Below are 19,210 nucleotides of genomic sequence, written 5' to 3'. Positions count from 1 at the left end.
TCCTTTCCTGGAGAGAAGAACTGTGAACTGGGGGTATTTTCCAGTATTCCTGCATACTGATAACGTGTCTCCCATGGGAGACACATTATCTCTTTATGACACCCAATGCCACCTTTCCCATTTTTCCCCAATGGGAAAGCAGTTTTCCCTCACCTTTATTACTGAGTCAAAAGGCACCTAAATTCCTCCTCTCCCCAACATCATCTGCACCTCAACAGGTTCCCCAGACAAGTTGAAGGGAACAGATGTCGCTATGCTTCTTCTTCCCAAGTAATGGAATCTTCCACTCCTCTGCAAGGGCCGTGTTACAGTGTAATTTTTATACCTCTATGTCATATAGAGGGGGTGACAGCAGAATATTCACACACATATGAACATGAGAGGTAGGCACAGTAGACTCTTAACCCACTCCATTGTAAGCAGCAGTAGCAGATTCCCCTCACACCTGGAGGGAAGGCAGTGGAAGAATTTTGTGTATCTCCTTCCCTCAATATGGACAGGTTACAACATTTTCCCCTGGACAATGGCAATTCTTTAATCCCAGTGGGGACTGTTGGGCAGGGAAGGGGGAAGAGGTAGATTCATGGGGCTCAAGTTTAAAAGAAATGTGTCTCTCTCGTAGCTTTCTGGTGCAACTGGTTAAAAAATAAAAAAAAATAAAAAATAAATAAATAAATAAAACATTCTCCACACAAAAAAATTGTCAATTTATTTTCTGTGTTTCTTTTAAGTTTTCCAGACCAGTTATACTTGCTGGTCAAATTCTAGGGTGGCAATGGGGCTCATTCTACCAACACAAGCTCCCTGTCTTGGCCAGGCATAGGGAAGACTTCTATAAAACCTACTTGTAACAAATTCACAAGCCATTAGAGGGAACTGAAACACAAATGCTAACCAAAGGCCATCTTCCTCCTCCCTAGCAAATAGTAACCCCATTGCAGTATTATCAAAAGAAAGCAAAAAACACAGTTCAATGCAGCTCATATAGGCTCATCTCACTTGGATGAAATTAATTTGCAGAGTTTGTGTGAAAACATTTAAAGCTCTTTTTACTGTCCAAACCTTGTCTCCCCTATTTGAGTCCCATTTGATTTGGATGTTTTGGTGCTGGCTTATTAGCCGTCATCTAACCCTGCAAACTAATTTCCTCATCCTAGCATTGAATGCAGAAGAAACTTTCAGTAGGGTGAAATGGACATAGGTACACATGGTATCAGAATTAGATTCTGATACCAGAGATCCACAACCTGAGTTTAAGCCCTATATTCAATGGTAAATCACCATTACCTCAAATTATCTGATCAGATTAAAGATACCCATTTCTCAACAGATCTGTTAGCCTCACAACAACCAAAACAAAACAACACTATATGCAAGTCCCATTTTCAATTATGGTTAGTAGCAGAGAATTGTCGAAGTGCCTACTAGCCCTAGAAATGGACCAGGACCCTTCATTTAAAAAACAGAGATCAATTAAGTTACAAACCAGTATTTACATGTAGCTATTTACTACTGGTTGCAGAAAGGCAAAATAAAAAGATTTCTTAATGTAATGCCCCAAAGGATTTCTGCACTACTGAACAACAAAATATATTATCTGGAGCCTCTTTCAATGCTCCTAATAAATAAAGTTACATCATAAGTTTCAAAATTTTCCAGTACTGGGGATATTTACTACTATTTTTCCTTTCTCACTCTTTTTCTAAAAACAAGAAAAAAAATCACACACACATACTTTTGAAATATGTCAAGTTTTTACTACATAGTCTTAATAGTTTTCTCTGTACCTGGCAGGCTTTTGCTGTTATGTCAGAAGGAGTATCTTGGGAAAAAGCTGGTCTTAGAGCAGCTCCAACCTACATAAAAAGAAAAAAAAAATCAGCTTAAATGAGGCTTACAAACACACACAAAATGTATATAGCATAACAGAGCACTGGATTTGGCATCAAAACTCCATCAACAGTTATCATTGTTTTTTGTTGCCTATAGAAATTTATAATACTATGCCTTTAAAAATAACAACTTTTGTACTGCACCTTTCACCCGCTCCTCCCTACAAGGAGCATCTTCTTTTTGAACCACATTTATCTTTGTCACATACAAACATTGTGTCCTCTCATATTATTGAGAATCGTTCACATCAGAAATGCTGAATCATGAAATTGCTATTAATTATCATGGAGATATTCCCATAACAGCTACAGCTATCTGCCCTGTTACTATTTTCATTGTCTTTCTATAGATGCACTTAAAAACCATCTACCATTTGAGAGATATTACCATTGCTATTGGTATTCCTCATTTTAACTCTAATTATCTATCAAACCAATAGGATCTTTCAAAATAGAAAATAATTTAAGTGCAACCATTGTAGATGTCCACGGTTCTTTACACATAGTTTAAACAGGTCCCTGATAGTGGGGAGCTTACAGCCTATACTTGGTCAACTACTGCTGTTTCTAAGGTTCTGTGGCTACCAACACTACACATAAGGATTGGTGGAACCCGTAGCCTGAGATAGCTGATCCCAGCAGTTAACGGCAGAGTAAGCCTGAAGCTGGGAGATACTCTGAATTCCCTGCATTCCCTCAGAGACATTGCATGGAGTCTCAACTCATGTTTCCTCAAGACAGTTTGAACCTTTTGAGATTTTCATAGCTCGATTTGCACTGAATTGACAGGAATTATGGCAAGGACCAGGGGACTTTCAGGCATTTTTTCTGGGACAGGATTGTTCATGGCAACATCCGTGAGCAAATCTCACAGGCTGAGACAATCAGGAGTCTTTCTCAGGCACAGCATGAATTGTGCAATCTATCAGGGACATTATTCAACTGAATTCTGAACATTTATAGTCACTGAGACACTTCTGTTTTGAGAAGGAAAGGCAGAGAGAACAGAACACACGCACACAAATACAGCAAAAGTCATCTCAGAGTTTGATGTGCCAGAGAACTGCTTTGACTGGTAATGTAGACTTGGAGGTTGAGAGTGAAAACAATGGTCTCAGTGGAATGGGAGAAGGTGGGCATAAAATACAGGATACATCAATATGGAGGCAGAACTTGGGCCAGAGCACAGTAGGTATTCTGAATGCTGGAGAAGGATAAGTGGTCTCAAAGCTCTGGATGCACTGACAACTCAGCACTATCCTCAGGAAGAAAGGTCTCAAGGAGTACGAAAACATCCCAATCAGGAATGGAAGAAGGAGACGCAAAGACTTAAAAGAATTAATTACACTTCATTCTGGCAGGAGCTGGTATACCACAACTGAATTTTGTTTTCTTTTTAAAGGAGCAGAGCAATGAATACCAACAATGGAGCACTTGCAAAAAGTTATGGGGAAAAGGCTAAGTAGTAAAGCATCATGAGATTCTAGATGCTCCAGAGCTGAAGAGCTGGTTGAAATCCCAATGAAACAGAACAATACAGCAGGGAGGATAACTAAGCAGCTCAGGAGGTGTGTTATTAAATTGACCAACTGGAATCAACACCTTAGAACTCTGAGACAAGTATCGTCAGAGAGTAATTCCTTGTATTTGGGTATCAGCAGGTCTCTGGTGATCTTTGTGATTGCAGTTTCACTGAAGTGAAGAAAGCAGAAGGTAGATGGAAATGGATTGAGCAAAAGTGGGGGGAGGAGGGGAGACAAATAAACCAAAACGAACAGCACTATCAGGGAGATTCTAGGTACATGAAATGAGAGGGTAGGTGAAAAGGTAGCCGGAGCCAATGGCAGGGCTCTTCAGGATAGGGGAAGCAATGTGGGAAATCAGCAAGAGATCAAAGACGGGTTGAAGATAGGGGGGCACGTTGGTGTTGAGAGAGAGAGCGTGCAAGCCCAAGGGAGACCCTGAAGCAAGAGGGACTGGGTCTAAGGGACAGGAGTAGGGGTTATAGGCAGACAGAAAGACGGAGAGCTCCAAGTCAAAGACTGGAGTGAAGGAGGACAAAGTTGAAGAGGAGAGTTGATAATTCCCTGACAGATCGTTTCAATCCTGTCTTTCAAAGTTTTTGACAAGAGCCTGAGCAGAACAGAATAGAGAAGGGGTTCTCAAACTGGTGGTCGCAAGGTGGTTACATGGGGGTCATGGGCTGATAGCCCTGAGCCCAGCTACGCTTGGGGGACTGTCAGCCTCCAGCCCCTGTTAAATTTAAATTAAATTAAAAAACCCAGAGTTTAATTTATAAGGACCGGGGTCGCATTCAGAGGCTGTATGAAAGGGGTCACCAATACAAAAAGTTTGAGAACCAATGGACTAGAGAAAGAATGAAGGAGTGAACAGGACAGAAGAGAAAGTCAAAAGTGCAGAAGAGCTGCTGAGTGAAGCATGCATGGGACTTATTTAGGGAGCACAAAGCAAAGCCAAATGTACAGTTGAAACCAGCATAGTCATGAGACTTCCACTACAGTTGCTCCAGTCCCTGTTGGAGATGTTCTGTCAGGTGGGAAGAAGCCAGCAGAGACCCCTGCCTCAACAGTTAGCCTTCTCCTGCAACAGATTTCCCAGGAATTACAGAATTAGGAAGCTGCACTGCCTCTCTACTTCTCTGACCAGATAATCCCTCCCATTCAAAGAGACAATTCTATATAAATTAGAATCGAGTGTCCTGTCACTTCTAATTCCATTCCCATTGGTTCTTCCACAGAAGGGGATGAAATGGACCAGTTAATTAAGTTTAATTATAAATTGGAGATTTTATATTCCATATTTTGTACATATCAGCAAAATATGCATTCAAGTCAAGATTGGTAGACTCTAAGTAGGGCTCAGTTTTATACCTTATGCCAGGGGTGGCCAACCTGTGGCTCCGGAGCCACATGTGGCTCTTCAGAAGTTAATATGCGGTTCCTTGTATAGGCACTGACTCCGGAGCTGGAGCAACAGGTGCCAACTTTCCAATGGGCCAGGGGGTGTTCACTGCTCAACCCCTGGCTCTGCCACAGGTCCTGCCCCCACTCCACTCCTTCCAGCCCCCTCCCCATAGCCTGCCATGCCCTCGCTCCTCCTCCTCCCCACCCAGAGTCTCCTGCACACCACGAAATAGCTGACCAGGAGGTGCGGGGAGGGTGGGGGAGGCGCTGATCGGCAATGTACATTGGTAAATTCTGGCTCCTTCTCGGGCTCAGGTTGGCCACACCTGCCTTACGCCATAAGATTGTGAAATCAAACACACAATAACTTCAAAAGTTAAGGTCTCCAAAACAACATGAAATCAGTCATGCAGCAAACAGTATTCTTTTAACAAAATAAAACCATAAAGACAGGAATCAGAATAATTGCATACTTTGCACATACATATCTCCCTTCATCTAAAGATCGTAAACTGCTTTATAGAAACAAAAACCATGGAAACTGACCAACTGAAATCCTGATCCGGCAAACATTTACATATGTGCTTAAATTTTGCACTAAAGTCAATGAGACAAGATGTGTGTAAATATTTGCAGGATCAGGACCAATAGTGAAATTGACTATATAAGCAAAGTGTTATCAAATGCACAAAGTAAACAAACAGAAAAAACAGAGGAAAAATGTAATCTCTTCCAGTTCCAGTAATTTTAGGGGTAACCCACTATTGTCATAACTAACTAATTCCAACCGAAAATGGTTTTTATATTGGCTGTCTCCTTTTAACTCTCACAACACTCCCGTGAAGTAGGGGCTCAATATCATTTTAAGAATGAAGAAATTGAGGCACAGGGTTTGAGGGACTTAATCAACCTCACACAACAAGTCAGTGGTATCCAGGAATAATAAGCTCAGATCTCAACTTCCATTCCTGTGCTTTCACAGATTTCTGGCCTACTTTACAGAACAGGGGCACATTCATTAATCCCTGAGAAAAATAGATGTATTCGGTTCAATCTGGAATGGAATCAAAGTGCTCTTTTCAAATTTCTAATTCTGCCAGAGAAATGGCCATTACAGTTGCCAAAATATAAATGTTCACCCTAATATTTGGATTTCAAGGATCAGTGGCTATTGATTTTTTGGAACTTTTGCCAGGTACTAAATTATAACAAACAAGGTAGAGGAGATGCAGAAATAATTTTGAAGGGGTAAATAAATTGGTGTCTGCAGTACATTCTCACACACACACACACAACGTTCCTTCACAAGTCATTTAAAACTACAAACTGTTCTCAAAACTGACACTGGGATATTGACAGAAAAATATACAATTTCCTAAACATATAAAGAAGGACTCACATTAGCCTGATACTGCTCCAGTATCACATGACCGGGAAACTCTGGCTCAGGAACTGATGCAAATTTCTTGATAATATCTTCAAGTGCCTGGAGACCAGCCATCCGCAGCTGGTTGCTGTGATCAGTTGCAGCCATGAATGCCATACGGATGAGGTCGGAGAGATGGAGCACTAAAAGATCATCTGAAAATAAAATAAAGCCATTAACTAAGTTAAAGATATCCAACTGATGTCCATATGCAGACACTTGTAACTAGTCACAAATTTCTAACAGGGAGAGTATGTTATAATATGTAAATTTCGCCCAATCTTGAAAAAAAAAATTAGTTGCGTATTTTGAAAAAAATTATTTCATTGAATATACTTTTCTTTTGATTATTAATATAAATGATCACTTCAGATTTCTGAAATGCCTGTTGTGAAAAACTAAGTTTTATGAATTTGAATCAAAGTAAAAGGAAAGGTCATGAGAAAAAATTGCTCTGAATGCTAAAATACTTCATGTCTGCTTTGAGAACATTTTGCAAAAACAGATTTAATGACTTGTTCCTCATGTCCACAGAAAACCTTGAATGCAATTGCTGTTACAATCCTATTCCTACAGTGACCCCTGCTGATAAAGGAACATCTGATCAATTCTAAAACTCAGGTACTGTAGCCAGCCACTGAGTATTGCAGGTGGTAATAATATTTATTTGTCCCAAAGAAGTGGGGGCATAACCCCATTTGCACCCAAACAGCTGGCTCCAGACCCTGGGTAAAAGAAAAATGTGTGACGACGGCAAGGGGTAGAGGAAAATAATCCAGAAATCAGTAACATTTCTGTGGGGACTTTTCTTCATTTGTTTTTCTTAACATCCTAATCTTAGCTTTTAATGCCAGATATTGTAAGTAATTATTTTTTAAAAATGAATTTCCTTAGTTTATTAAAATGTGATATTGAAAAGGAGTAATAAAAATCAACAGAAAAGAAGTAAACCCTACAGATGTTATTTTCAAGTCTCTAGATTTTAAAAGAGTTTGTAACTGGGTATGCGAGAATATCTGTGAAGAATATAATGTGAGGAAAGAGCACACTATTTCTGAAAAATTGCTTACTTTCTCATTTTTAGCATATAATTCTAAAATAAATCAATTGGAATATAAATATTGTACTTACATTTCAGAGCATAGTATATAGATCAGTATAAACAAGTCATTGTCTGTATGCAATTTTAGTTTGTACTGACTTTGCTAGTGTATTTTATATAGCCTGTTGTAAAACTAGGCAAATATTTAGATGAGTTGATGTACTCCCTGGAAGACTTCTGCGTTCGTGTGCCCGTGGTTGAAAACCACTGTATTAGAGAGTAAGGAGACTTATTATTGAGGTGTGGAGTCTGTCAGGGAAACTAGTCAATGTGATATGTCGTGATGAAGACATGTTAAAGGAGGATACCTTAACTGGACATTTCTTTGCTTTTAATAGTTTGCATGGATACCTTTAATAGTTTGCATGCTCCCCTTACTCAAGCTTACCTGTTCTTTAACAAAGTTTTCTCTTTGTGGGTATCTAATACCCTTAATATCTCTCTTTACAGTTAAGTTAAACAAAAACATATGCAAATCCTTTAATTACTTTTAGGGTTTCTGAGTTTGGCTGAACGGGCCATGGCCAGATCAAAGTGAGCCTTATTCGCATTCTCACACAGCATGATAATTCGACACAGGCAATCGGCAGCAAATACACGAGTGGCCCAGCGAGGAGCCACAGAAGGCTTCGATTTATCCTCTTCACCCAGAGTGGTAAACATTGTGTCATCATCCATCTCATCTTTCTTCTCCGATTCTTCATCCTTTCCTCCTCCCAAAGGCGCTGCAGTGCTCATGTCTACAACAGAGACACAAAGTTATAAAAGTTAGCAATTCCACTGTTAGTAGTAATTTTTCAAAAACAATTCACAATGTGAAGTTGTCAACTCTAACAATCCATTCAAAATTAAAATGGAGACTAACTTTTCTATAGAAACTATAGAAGAACAGGAGTACTTGTGGCACCTTAGAGACTAACAAATTTATTAGAGCATAAGCTTTCGTGGACTACAGCCCGCATCCGAAGAAGTGGGCTGTAGTCCACGAAAGCTTATGCTCTAATAAATTTGTTAGTCTCTAAGGTGCCACAAGTACTCCTGTTCTTCTTTTTGCGGATACAGACTAACACGGCTGTTACTCTGAAACTTATAGAAATTATGGCATTTAAAAATGGAGAAGGGCACAGTAAAGGAATATTAGTAAGTAAAGATGTTTTTTCCCTTCAGCATACTTAGAGTATCCTTCATCTTTTTGACAGATAAGAAAATGACATTCCTATAACTCTAGCTCTCTGAAGGTATCTATTACAAGAAATCCCCACTTCCAGGTCCTGTAGCTTAGAAATTTTAACTGTTAAACTGTCAATGCAGAGGATACGGATGTTACACATGCTTGAATTCTCATTCTCTTTTCAAGTAAAAGATAAAATGCATATTAAATGAAAACAAAATGAAAGGCCAATATTGTGAGAAAGGCAAGTGGGCAATTTATTATAGCAATACACACAAACATGTTTTGAGAACAAGCATTACAGGTACTGAAAATAATTTTTTCCCCCCCCAAATTTGACTACTGTAATAGATTCCCAGTTCAGGAAATGAACAAAGCGTCAGGGATCTCAACAAAAAGGCTATTAGCTAGAAACTGATATGCAAAACCTCAGTGTCCAGTTCTCAGAGTATCAAAACGATAAGGGAGTACACCAAAGCTACCACAGCAACAAGAAGAAATTTATCAGAGGGATAAACTATCTCAACTGAGTCACCCCATTCCTAAAAAATAATACACTTAGGCTGCAGAAGAATTGGGGCATTTTAGGGTGAGAAAGGCTGTGCAACCTTTGCAAAAACATGCCAGAAAATACATGTGGCTGACCTGAAAATTGGCTTTGCACATGCCAATACATCTCGAACCAAAGAGATCTCAAAATAAATTTGAAGTTACTGGCTTACTGAAGAGCAGCAGTGAGAAATGCATTTAAACATGGTTCTCTGGAAACTATTTGGCCTACTGTACAAGTGTCAAAAGAAAAAGCTGAATGCATATTTTACGGATTTTAGAATCTACTCCAGATAAAATGAAAGAGGACCTTTTAACATCAAGCCCATTAAATAAAGTGCCACGACAACAGGGATGTGGGTGTGAGGAAAATGTTAGAAGGATAATGAATTTGTAAGTAGAAATCTGATAACACCTTTGGAAGGGCTCTCATTTGAATCCATAGCTCCACATTGTACTTATATAAAATAGTGTATGGGAGCAGAGTAGAGAGACTGATTTACACTTGCTCTGCAAGGTGAAGTCAGGAATAAAATCTTCCAGGAAGGAATTTTGAGTGAACGAGTAGCTCAAAAGGAGGTTTAATCAATGTAGTAAACACCACATTAATAACTCACAACACCTCATAATCAGTAGCGTAGCTAGCGGGGTGCAGGGGAAGCAGCCGCTTCCCCTCACCCCTTTTCCCAAAAGTGGCACCTGCCGGGCGGGCACCAGGGGCAGCACTGCCGGAGGAGCCATGGGGGGTGGGGGGGCGGCAGGCGCGGCCAGAGGAGAGAGGGGGCCGACTCCTCGGCCATCGTGCCCCACGCGGCCCCAACATCGCCGCAGGCGCAGCCACCTCCTGTGGCGACTCAGGGCTTGGTGGCCACGCATTCCCCGCTGGGAGCCGGGATCGGCCCGCGGTGCGGGGCCAGGATCAGCCGGGGACAGGCGGCGGCGCAGGACAGAATGCGAGCGGCGAGGGTTCGGTACCTTGCACTGGGGGAGTCCCCTCCGGGCGAGGGGCTCCCCGGGGCCGGGCCCGCAGGGCAAGGGCGCAGGCCGCGCTGTCTGGATGGGGGGCCCTGGCGTGGCGCAGGAGCCTGAAGCCCCGAGCCCCGGGCAGGGGGGACAGGACCCCGTGGGTGGGGCCGGGCGGTGCAGCCTGGCGGGGGACACCTGCAGAGCGGGCTGGGCAGGAGAGACTCTCCCAGGACTGCGGGGGGACGGGGGTATCTGCACCCCCGGGAAGCCTGCAGGAGTCCTGAGCCAGGCCCCAGGGTTAATCTGGGGGGGAAATGGGAGGAGCCAAGGGGGCGTGGCCAGAGGAGGAGTCAAGGGGGAGCGCCTTTTTTCTGTTTGCTCCCCCTACACTTAGACCCTGGCTACGTCACTGCTCATAATGGGAAGTTTTAGATGCAAGTAATACTCTTCCTTCTGTATAAACCAAAAGTACATGAAGGATCACCTTCATTTTCAGGGCATCTCCAGTAGTTGCCATTAAGAAATCAGAATTTAGCAACAAATATTAGACAGTGGTATTTGAGATAACTTCCCCCAGACTCCAAACAGGAAATAACTGTCAAGTAGTTATATTTTAATTGAACCACTACATGTGAAGACTGGATTCCTATGAACATCAAGTGTCCTGAGTACTGAAATTTTCTGTAACAATATCTAGGCACTGATTTTATAGCCAGCCTGATCTCATCTGGTTTGTCCCAATACATCTCAGGCAACAGTCATATCTGTCTGCAAATGGCACTTTATGACTGCACTTGGAACACCTCTTAAAGCCTCTGGATTGCTTCTCTGATAACCTGAACACTAAGGAAGAAAAAGAATAAAAATTTTATACAGTGAAACAGATCCGTCAGCTGATGTAAATCAGCTAAGCCCATGTATCCCAGCTGAGAATCCAACCCAGTATTATAAAATCAAAAATCAGACTAGGACCCCATGAGGTGCCAAGCTCATTCAGTCTCACAAAGTAAAACATCATTCTTAAACGTAAATAAAATAAAGAAGATTACCAATCACACTAAAGGCACACAAATGAAATTTTAAAAAAACATGTTTCCTATCACAAATTGTGAAGTGATGTAGGTGAATGTAGTGTAGGGCAGAAAGAGCAAAGCTGGAGCTATCAGCAGCAAAGGAAGAAACTGAAGTTATATGGCCAAAGTAGCCATTACACTCTTTAGGAGAAGCATTTTAATAGTTCAGCATTATAAGATACAGGAATTGTTGCCAGTCAGCTGCTTAAAACAGAGTCCAAGAAAGTGGGTTACCTATTGTAATACTCACCCTTTAAGAACTACCTATGTATACAGTACCAGATTTACTTTAAAGTGTGTGTGTGTGTGTGTGTGTACATAGACTATTCAAAACTGACCATGATATTTGCCATTTTCTCTTTCTGAACAAGCTAAAATATTACAATCCAAGATCTAGGTGATAAAACTAAGCATGGATACCTATCCCACACAACACAAGGAGTCTAAATGAATGTTATCAAAAATAAATTAATTCTAAAGATATGATGTCTTAATATATGAATGTTGTCAAACACTTACCACTGGAGGCTGCTAGGACATCCTTACATAGCATTAGCCAGTGTGAAAGTTTTTCCACTGCCAGGGATGAAAGCATATGTCCCAAGGTATCATGAATATCAGAACACAGCTTTCGATCAGTCTCCCGGTCTAACATTCCAAAAAGAACCCCCTCGAGGCCAGTCTCTGTTATATTAACTCCTTGATGCCGGCAATGAATATCCCGCCGAGAACCAGCTCCTGGTGCAAAAGGGTTAATATCTGTAAAATGAGAGACTTTTCCAATAAGAAACTGAATCATATTTGTGCCTTGAAATTAGGGCAATAGCAGTACTAGAAAAGGACATTCTGCATTCACTCTTAGTTCCACAGATCACAAACACAAAGGCAGTACAACAATTTGTTGTCAATAAACTCTAACATAGTTTAATATTTTAAACTTTTTAGAAGTTAGATTCTATGAGATACTGAGCATCTCCCATGAAATGATAAATACTGTCAATTACCATTAAAGTAAACAGGAGTTGAGAAGAGCACTCAACACCTTCCAGGAAATGCTCAGCATCTAGCCGCATTGGATCCTGGGGAATCTCTTCTGAGTTAAGTCTTAATTGTGCCCCACAATACTAGAATGCACATCATTCTGTGGCAGAGTGGAAAAATCGTTTGTGTGATAATCCGTTGAAAGAAGGCAACATCAGCGCCAGATTAAATTTTTACAAATTTGAAAAACATTAAGTATATAACTACCAGCAGACAATTATATACTTACTATGGACAGCTTCTGGATATTGTACTTTTTCCTGGCCATTCAAACAGGTGAGTAGGAATCATAACTCATTTGAGCAGCAGCAGCATCAGGATAAAATTATATATGTAAAAATTGGGGCAACTGGGAAATCCGACTGACTACTAAGGATGTTGCTAACAGAACAGGTCAAAACTGAATATCCTACTCACAGTACACAGGATCATTATGCCCTGTGATGGGGTCTATCAGGTCTTTTCTGCTCCCTGCTACAGGAATTGGTGCCCTAACAGCCCCTACTTACAGAAATCCCACACAGACCAGGCTGCCAACAAGACTTCATCCTCCAGAGGCCTAAAAGAACCAGGAGGAGACACTGACCAATCAGGTGCCAGCACATCAGTTAAAAAGGCTTGCCTGTGCTTCTCCAGGGTAGTGGCAGGATGTGATAGGGCCAGAGAAGTGTTATCCCAGAACCCGAGGGCCAGGTCAGGGCCTTGTCCTCAAGCACTACAATTAAGATCTTGCCTTTAAAGTTATGTTTGTTTGTTTAAAGGCTCAGACGGACAAATTCTGAGGTTATTTTTATTCAGCAGTTTTAGACTGACCCTAAGTTTATAGCACAGGCCACTTGGCTCTGAGCAGTTGGCAGTAATTTGTGGACTAAGGCAGGGAGCACCTGAAATGCCATTCTTGGCCCCGTAAGAAGCACTATGAGGCAGCCACCCATACCCCACCCCATCCCCTCTGTGACATGCCCATTTTCAAAACCAGAAAACACAATTGGTAAGAGAAAGGAACAATTTAGAACAACAGATTTTGGGGGGGAAATTCCATTTCTAATTTGTTCTCAATATTTAAGAGGCCAGGGCTACTGTCTTTACTTTTAGCTGGAAGTATGGAAATGGCAAGAAACTCCAAAGATGGATGGGTTTTGTTTGTTTTTGTCTTCACACACACACACACACACACACACACACACAATTAGAAAAGGACACATGCAGGTAACACTTACTGATGCCACTATTCTCTTTGTCGCCAGCATTTTTTGCTAAGCTCATGGCATATTCGCACACTTCTGCTGCTTCCCTCTGCGCAAGCTGCCGCAAACATGCCACTGCAGCCCGACGGAGCAATAAATGAGAACTGCACAAGTGAACCTGCAATCAGAGACATTGTAAACCGGTAAATTGCTGTCTTTATTTAACTGAATCAAAACTGCTAGTGATTAATAACCGGCCCTTGCTCAGCTAATCAAGTGTAGGTCACGTAAACAGTTACAAAGTAGCGTTGCACTTGCACAGAAAGTCAGAATGCAAGAAGCCATTTGGCTGTAAACGTGAATTAAAATGGATAAGTCCCTTAACTTACTGAAGGGCATGCAGTTAACTAAACCCAAACACGATCACGTCCTTTGGAAATGAACCTCTGCCTATCAGAAACACGTAAGAGAACTACCTGTACCTGTTCACTGCATTTGCACATAGATCTTGATCATCTTTCTCCTGGAGAACCAGCTTGTTGAATTTTTTTCTGAGCTTAATATAATGAGAGAAATTCTGTTCTATTCTTCTATGTTTCCATAAAGTAGCTATTCCCCCTTGCAGCATTCAAGATTCTAAAGAGTTTAATTAGAGGAAGTTTGAGTGTTCCAGGTGGGGTGTATTAGCATCCCAGCATGTTGCCCCATCTCCCAAATGGAAGCACAAGTGGGAAATTTAAAAAGCAAAATTGAGAAATCTTATTAATAAAGTTTATTATTCAAGCTTTTAAAATGTGAAACACAAATTAAGCCTCACAGACTGTAAAGGTGAAGCCAATCAGGAACTCTGGAAACTCTCTTCGCTTCTCTCCCATTTCAGCTCTCAGACAAAGACCACACTTTCACCAATGCTCAGCACTAGGCAGCTGCAATTGTTCTCAGATGTTTACCTGGAAGTCTGGGCACTTCATTTGGGTGCTGAAATGGGACGGGACTGTGACAGAGTGCTGGGCAACAACAGCAGAGCCAGCCCTCTGGTCTTTGCAATTCTAATTAATTACTGTAGAGCTAGGGTGACCAGACAGCAAATGTGAAAAATCGGGACGGAGATGGAGGGTAATAGGAGCCTATATAAGAAAAAGACCCAAAAACATGGACTGTCCCTATAAAATTGGGACATCTGGTCACCCTATCTAGAGCAGACCTTGTTAAGAAGAGTTGTGCCTAAGTGATGGGCTGAGGAGAACTAGAGGTTATTTAGACTATTAGGAAGATGATACAAAAGGCATAGAAACGGAGGAAGAAGAAAGAGAGAGGGAGAGATTGCTCTCACCCCTGCTTGCCTCAGGACAGAGCTGAGGGCTCCCTAGGACTGTAGGGGTGAGGGTAAACAGCGTATAAGGGTGGAGAAAACTATTGTAAATAAACTGCACTGGGTGTTTTACCAGCAAAAAGGTCTCTGAGCTGTTTGTGGACCTGAGCCGAGGCAGGAGCAAGGCAGGCCTGCCACAGGGAGCTCTTTGGAAAATCCGGTCACTTACTTAGGATGGCCAAATGTAAGCTGTTGGGTGCTGAGCCCTTTGAAAATCTGGCTAAAAGTGCACAAAGAAGCACTTCTCACAACATTTACACTTGAAAATAAAGTCGATATTTCCATAGCTGGTGTAGCCATCTGGCTAAAGGAGGATAACACTGTGACTGGAAGCACAGGGAATAAAATTTGACTCTAGACCAGTTTTTCTCAACCCGTGGGTTAGGACCCAAAACTAGGTTGTCAGAATGTTTCAAAGTGTGACTTGGCAGCTCCTGTGGCTCTGTCCCACTGGGCTCACTTCCCCGCTCCAGGCACTGCAACCTCTGGGGTCCCCGCGCCATTCAGGTTTGGCCCAGTCGTCATGATGACAAGAGTCCGGGTAGGCCAAATTTGAGTGAGTGGCACTGCAACCCATGAGCCAGGTGACAACTCCACTCACACAAATTTAGTCCAGTCAGGGGTGCGGGAACAAAGCTGAGCGGCGCTACAACCCTGGAGGTTGCAATGCCCAGAGCGAAGAGGCAAGCCCAGCCAGCCCCACAGCACAGGAGCTGCAGGAGCCACCACTGTGGAGTTAGTGCTGGGCAGGACCAAGCCAAAACCACCAAAAGGCCTCCACCACCAGACTATTTACTGGGTCGTGACAGACCATAAGCATTTACAAATGGGTGCTGAGCCCCAAAAGGTTGAGAACCACTGCTCTAGTCCAGTTTACATCATGCTTTAACATTGGTTACAAACTGTGAATACTAGGATCCTGTATTCTTCCAGTGACAGAAATTACAATTTTCAATAAAATGGCCACTAGCAGTCATTGAATCACTCATGACAACTGTCATTAAAACCTTCTATGTTCAAATCTAAACCACAGTTTATACCACATATGTCAGTAAGTATTTCTCAACATGAGAGCTTCCAGATTTCTGTGCTAAGTAACATTTGCTTGTAATATGCTTTGAATCACCTCGAGTACAAGTAAATATTTTTCTTCCAAAAGAATTCTGCAAGCGCCCAACTTTTCTTGAGAGGAAGTAGCTATACAGGAAACTGTATGTTCTCCAAGGGAGGAGAAAAAGAGTGCTCTTTTAGAAACTCTAATCCCGAGTTACCCCGGGGACATATTTTTTAATAAGTTGAATACACATTTGCTTTCCCTCTATTAGCTTGCTAGAAGGGTGGAAATTGCTTTCCCAAATGAAAGGTCATTGGGAGAACAAAATATTTAACACTAGGCCTTTATTTAATTCATGAATGTCTGAAGGTTTCAATCTTGAAAAACAGACTTTAAGAGATTCTCTAAGTATCATCCTGAAGTTGTTTCAATAGAACTACAACAGAGAAATTTAGGATTTACATTATTGGAAAGATTATTCCCTGCTTTTAGTTTAAAAAAAAAAAAAAAAAAAAAGATGAAGTATAGAGGCAGGAAGGAATCTGAAAAGCATTATGGAAAAGATTGGTTTAAGTTTGATACATGGTGTTGGTTCCAAACAGAAGACAAAAGCTTGTCACTGTTTTCTTCTTCATTTAATGGGGTAGGATTTTCAGCCAGTCCTCTATTCAGCCACCAAGTCCACATTTTACTTGTCCAAACAGCTGTGGGAGCATGTGCAAAGCCATTTGCAGGGAGGCTTATCATGGAGGGAACAAGACTTTGAAAGCAAAAGGGAGGGAAGGAAAATTAGGTAGTTGAGGGTTTATGATGGAGCAGGGAAAGGACAGCAGAATGGCATGGAAAAAGATTTCAATCAGCAACAATTACACCTTGGGTTAACTTCATTGTCTATAATATTTCCACTGGGAGTTCTAGTCATAAGGAATTGACAGAGAGAATTATTTGTCACAGGATGTGGTACATATCAGCCTGTTATTTACACTTAACAGAAGGGCCCACCTACATCGGTGCTGAGCAATACCTTTCCCTTGGAATTCTCTGCACTCTGACATATTACAGAGTATGGGTCATGCGGAATAAGAGTGCACCAGTTACGCAAGACAAGGGGACATGTGCTACGGGGGGGAACTCTAAGGAAAAATTGGACAGTAGATTACACAAACAGGGAAAGTCCCAGGTTCAGTATAAATAAGCCTGGGAGTCCTTTGGTCATGATCGGTCCTTCAATAAGATCTGTGAAGAGTCTGGGATACAGGTGGCCAGGGATGGCTTAAAGGGAGGGTCTCTCTGAACGTCTGAGCAGAAGTATACTTAACTCCAATTTATTTTTTAAATTTTCATCCAATAGTTTTGTTTAGATCAAATTTTGGATTTTACAGCCCTTGCATCACTTCCTGGCTTGAGGCAGGAAAGTTGGTGCCGTGTTTATTGAGACAAGTGACAATACTCAGCTGAGCAGCAATGGAGGAACTTGGGGACAACAGCAAGACAGACTCTGCCTAGGACTCTGATAGAAGGAGCTATGCCACTTTCCCCACATACACTTCCTTTCTAAGTAGCCATAGGAGATAGGGTCCCCCAAAGGTCTCCTCTTTTTCATTCATACACTTGTTATTGTGTATTCCTCTCCTTTCCAAGATAAGCAGCCCTAGGGCCTGATTCTCATTTAAACTAAGGCCACTTTACACCACTCTGGCAGAGTAAAGGGATTTAAAGTGAGTGTAACTATAATCTAAGCCCACATTAAGGCCCCTCTACACACCCAGAGCAGTGTGAAGTGGCTTTAGTGTAAATTAGAAACAGGTCCTTAGTCTTTTTAATCTTGGATAAATTTTTCAAAAGTGCCTAAATGACTTAGGTGCCAAAGTCCCTTCACTGATTTTCAATGGGACTTCTGACTTGGGAGCCACTGAGTGCTTTTGAAAACTTTGCCCCTCAACACGTATGTATATTCCCCCATAGGCTGCTAGCCATTTCTCTTTCCTTTCTGCAGGCCTTAATGCTGAAGTTTCCAGCATTAGGGATATAGGACAGGACAGACATATTTTACACTCACACAAAGGCTGGGAACCAGACTGGATAGGTTGACATGGCGGGGTGCAAACATGTGAAGCTGTTGAAGGCAGGATATGGCAGCTGCCTGAACAAGAGAGTCCGAGTGATCTTGTGTGATCGCACATCCCACCAAGCATGAAGAGCGGATTGTTGAAATAGTAGCTCCATTACCTAACAGAATAAAGAATCCTTAAAAAAGCAACTTTTTTGTATAACTGTTATAGATTTTAACCTTTTAATCACAAAACTTCAGAGATGTGAAGTCTTTGTAAATTACATACAGCATCGCTCTTCTAAATACCTATACAGTACTTGAAGTTAACAACTGTATTACTTCAAGAGGACTCTGTATACAGGGTTAGAACTCGCTTTCCATTTTAGCCCGATTTTGATACTTACCCCCTTAAAGTTCCAAAGCAATCAGCTAGCCCCAACAGTCCTTTAAACCTCAAATTTTACACAAGTGATCATTAGCCAGAAAAATGGTGCGGACATTGTTCAGTCAGTCAATATTTCTCAGATATGGCATTTGTTAAAATGAATTAAGTTTCAGGTTTTGGAAATCTATTTCATTTAGTAATCTTGGATAAGATTGCATGCATAGACCCATTTCTTATAATATCAGATATAAAATTTTAGAGTTATTTGCTATGGATTTAGTTTTAAACTCTGAATACTTGTCACATTTTGGAAGACTTTAATATTTTTTGCCAGTTTTGGAGCAGTTTAATATATTAATGTACTGGTGGAGTTTCTTAGCTCCCTCAATTGCATCACTTGAATTCAACAGATTACAGACTACACAGAATATTTGATTTAAAGACTATGTTGTCTTGCATTTCAACAAGTACCATTCATCATCTTTACAGCACAACTATAATTACAGCAAAATGTTGTCTTTATAAGAAAAAATTCTGAAGTCTACATTTGTATATATCAATACTTTTAAAATATCTCCTAAAAAAATCAATAATGAAATTCCTAGGCAAAAAAGTTAAGATACAACTACAAGACTGTAGTTAATAAACATATTCAAAAGGCAGGGAATTTATAATTGAGGTTTCACTACCAGCCTCATCTATGGCACCTTATCAAAGCCCATACCATGTATATCCACCAAAATCCCCTTTGCACCTTAAAGAAAAACCACCATACTTTATTTTTATTTCCAGTTTGGACCACATACCCTCAGATACCACACTGTAAATATGGTCAAGGTATAAAGATCTGAGAATACTGAGACTGGAGTTAGATCGTTTTGGCACCAGTTCATATAGCCACCTGTTACATATATGGCAATTTCCTGCAATATCTTTGGGAGTTCTTACTATATTAAGCTTATGTATCATTGTGAGCCAGGAACTGTATGCAATTCCACAGGGAGGGTGATCACAG

The 19,210-nt window shown here is 41.2% G+C and overlaps 1 protein-coding gene across 2 annotated transcripts in view; it reads right to left on the bottom strand.

Moving 5' to 3' along the window:
• Positions 1-19,210, bottom strand: part of HEATR5B (HEAT repeat containing 5B) — a 90,671-nt gene that overhangs the window by 26,171 nt on the left and 45,290 nt on the right. Inside the window, exons 21-26 of one of the 2 annotated variants that reach the window (XM_054023343.1) lie at positions 17,817-17,986; positions 13,365-13,509; positions 11,623-11,862; positions 7,833-8,084; positions 6,216-6,397; positions 1,788-1,856 (exon numbers count right to left, since the gene is read on the bottom strand). In XM_054023343.1, coding sequence (XP_053879318.1) covers positions 1,788-1,856; positions 6,216-6,397; positions 7,833-8,084; positions 11,623-11,862; positions 13,365-13,509; positions 17,817-17,986 — 1,058 coding nt within the window. The remainder of the gene's footprint in view (positions 1-1,787; positions 1,857-6,215; positions 6,398-7,832; positions 8,085-11,622; positions 11,863-13,364; positions 13,510-17,816; positions 17,987-19,210) is intronic. The other variant, XM_054023344.1, reaches the window with a different exon arrangement.

This window comes from Malaclemys terrapin, chromosome 3 (assembly GCF_027887155.1).
Source record: "Malaclemys terrapin pileata isolate rMalTer1 chromosome 3, rMalTer1.hap1, whole genome shotgun sequence".
NCBI lineage: Eukaryota > Metazoa > Chordata > Testudines > Emydidae > Malaclemys > Malaclemys terrapin.
Note: the sequence above shows the minus strand (reverse complement) of the source record. Positions and strands in the feature narration are given on the sequence as shown.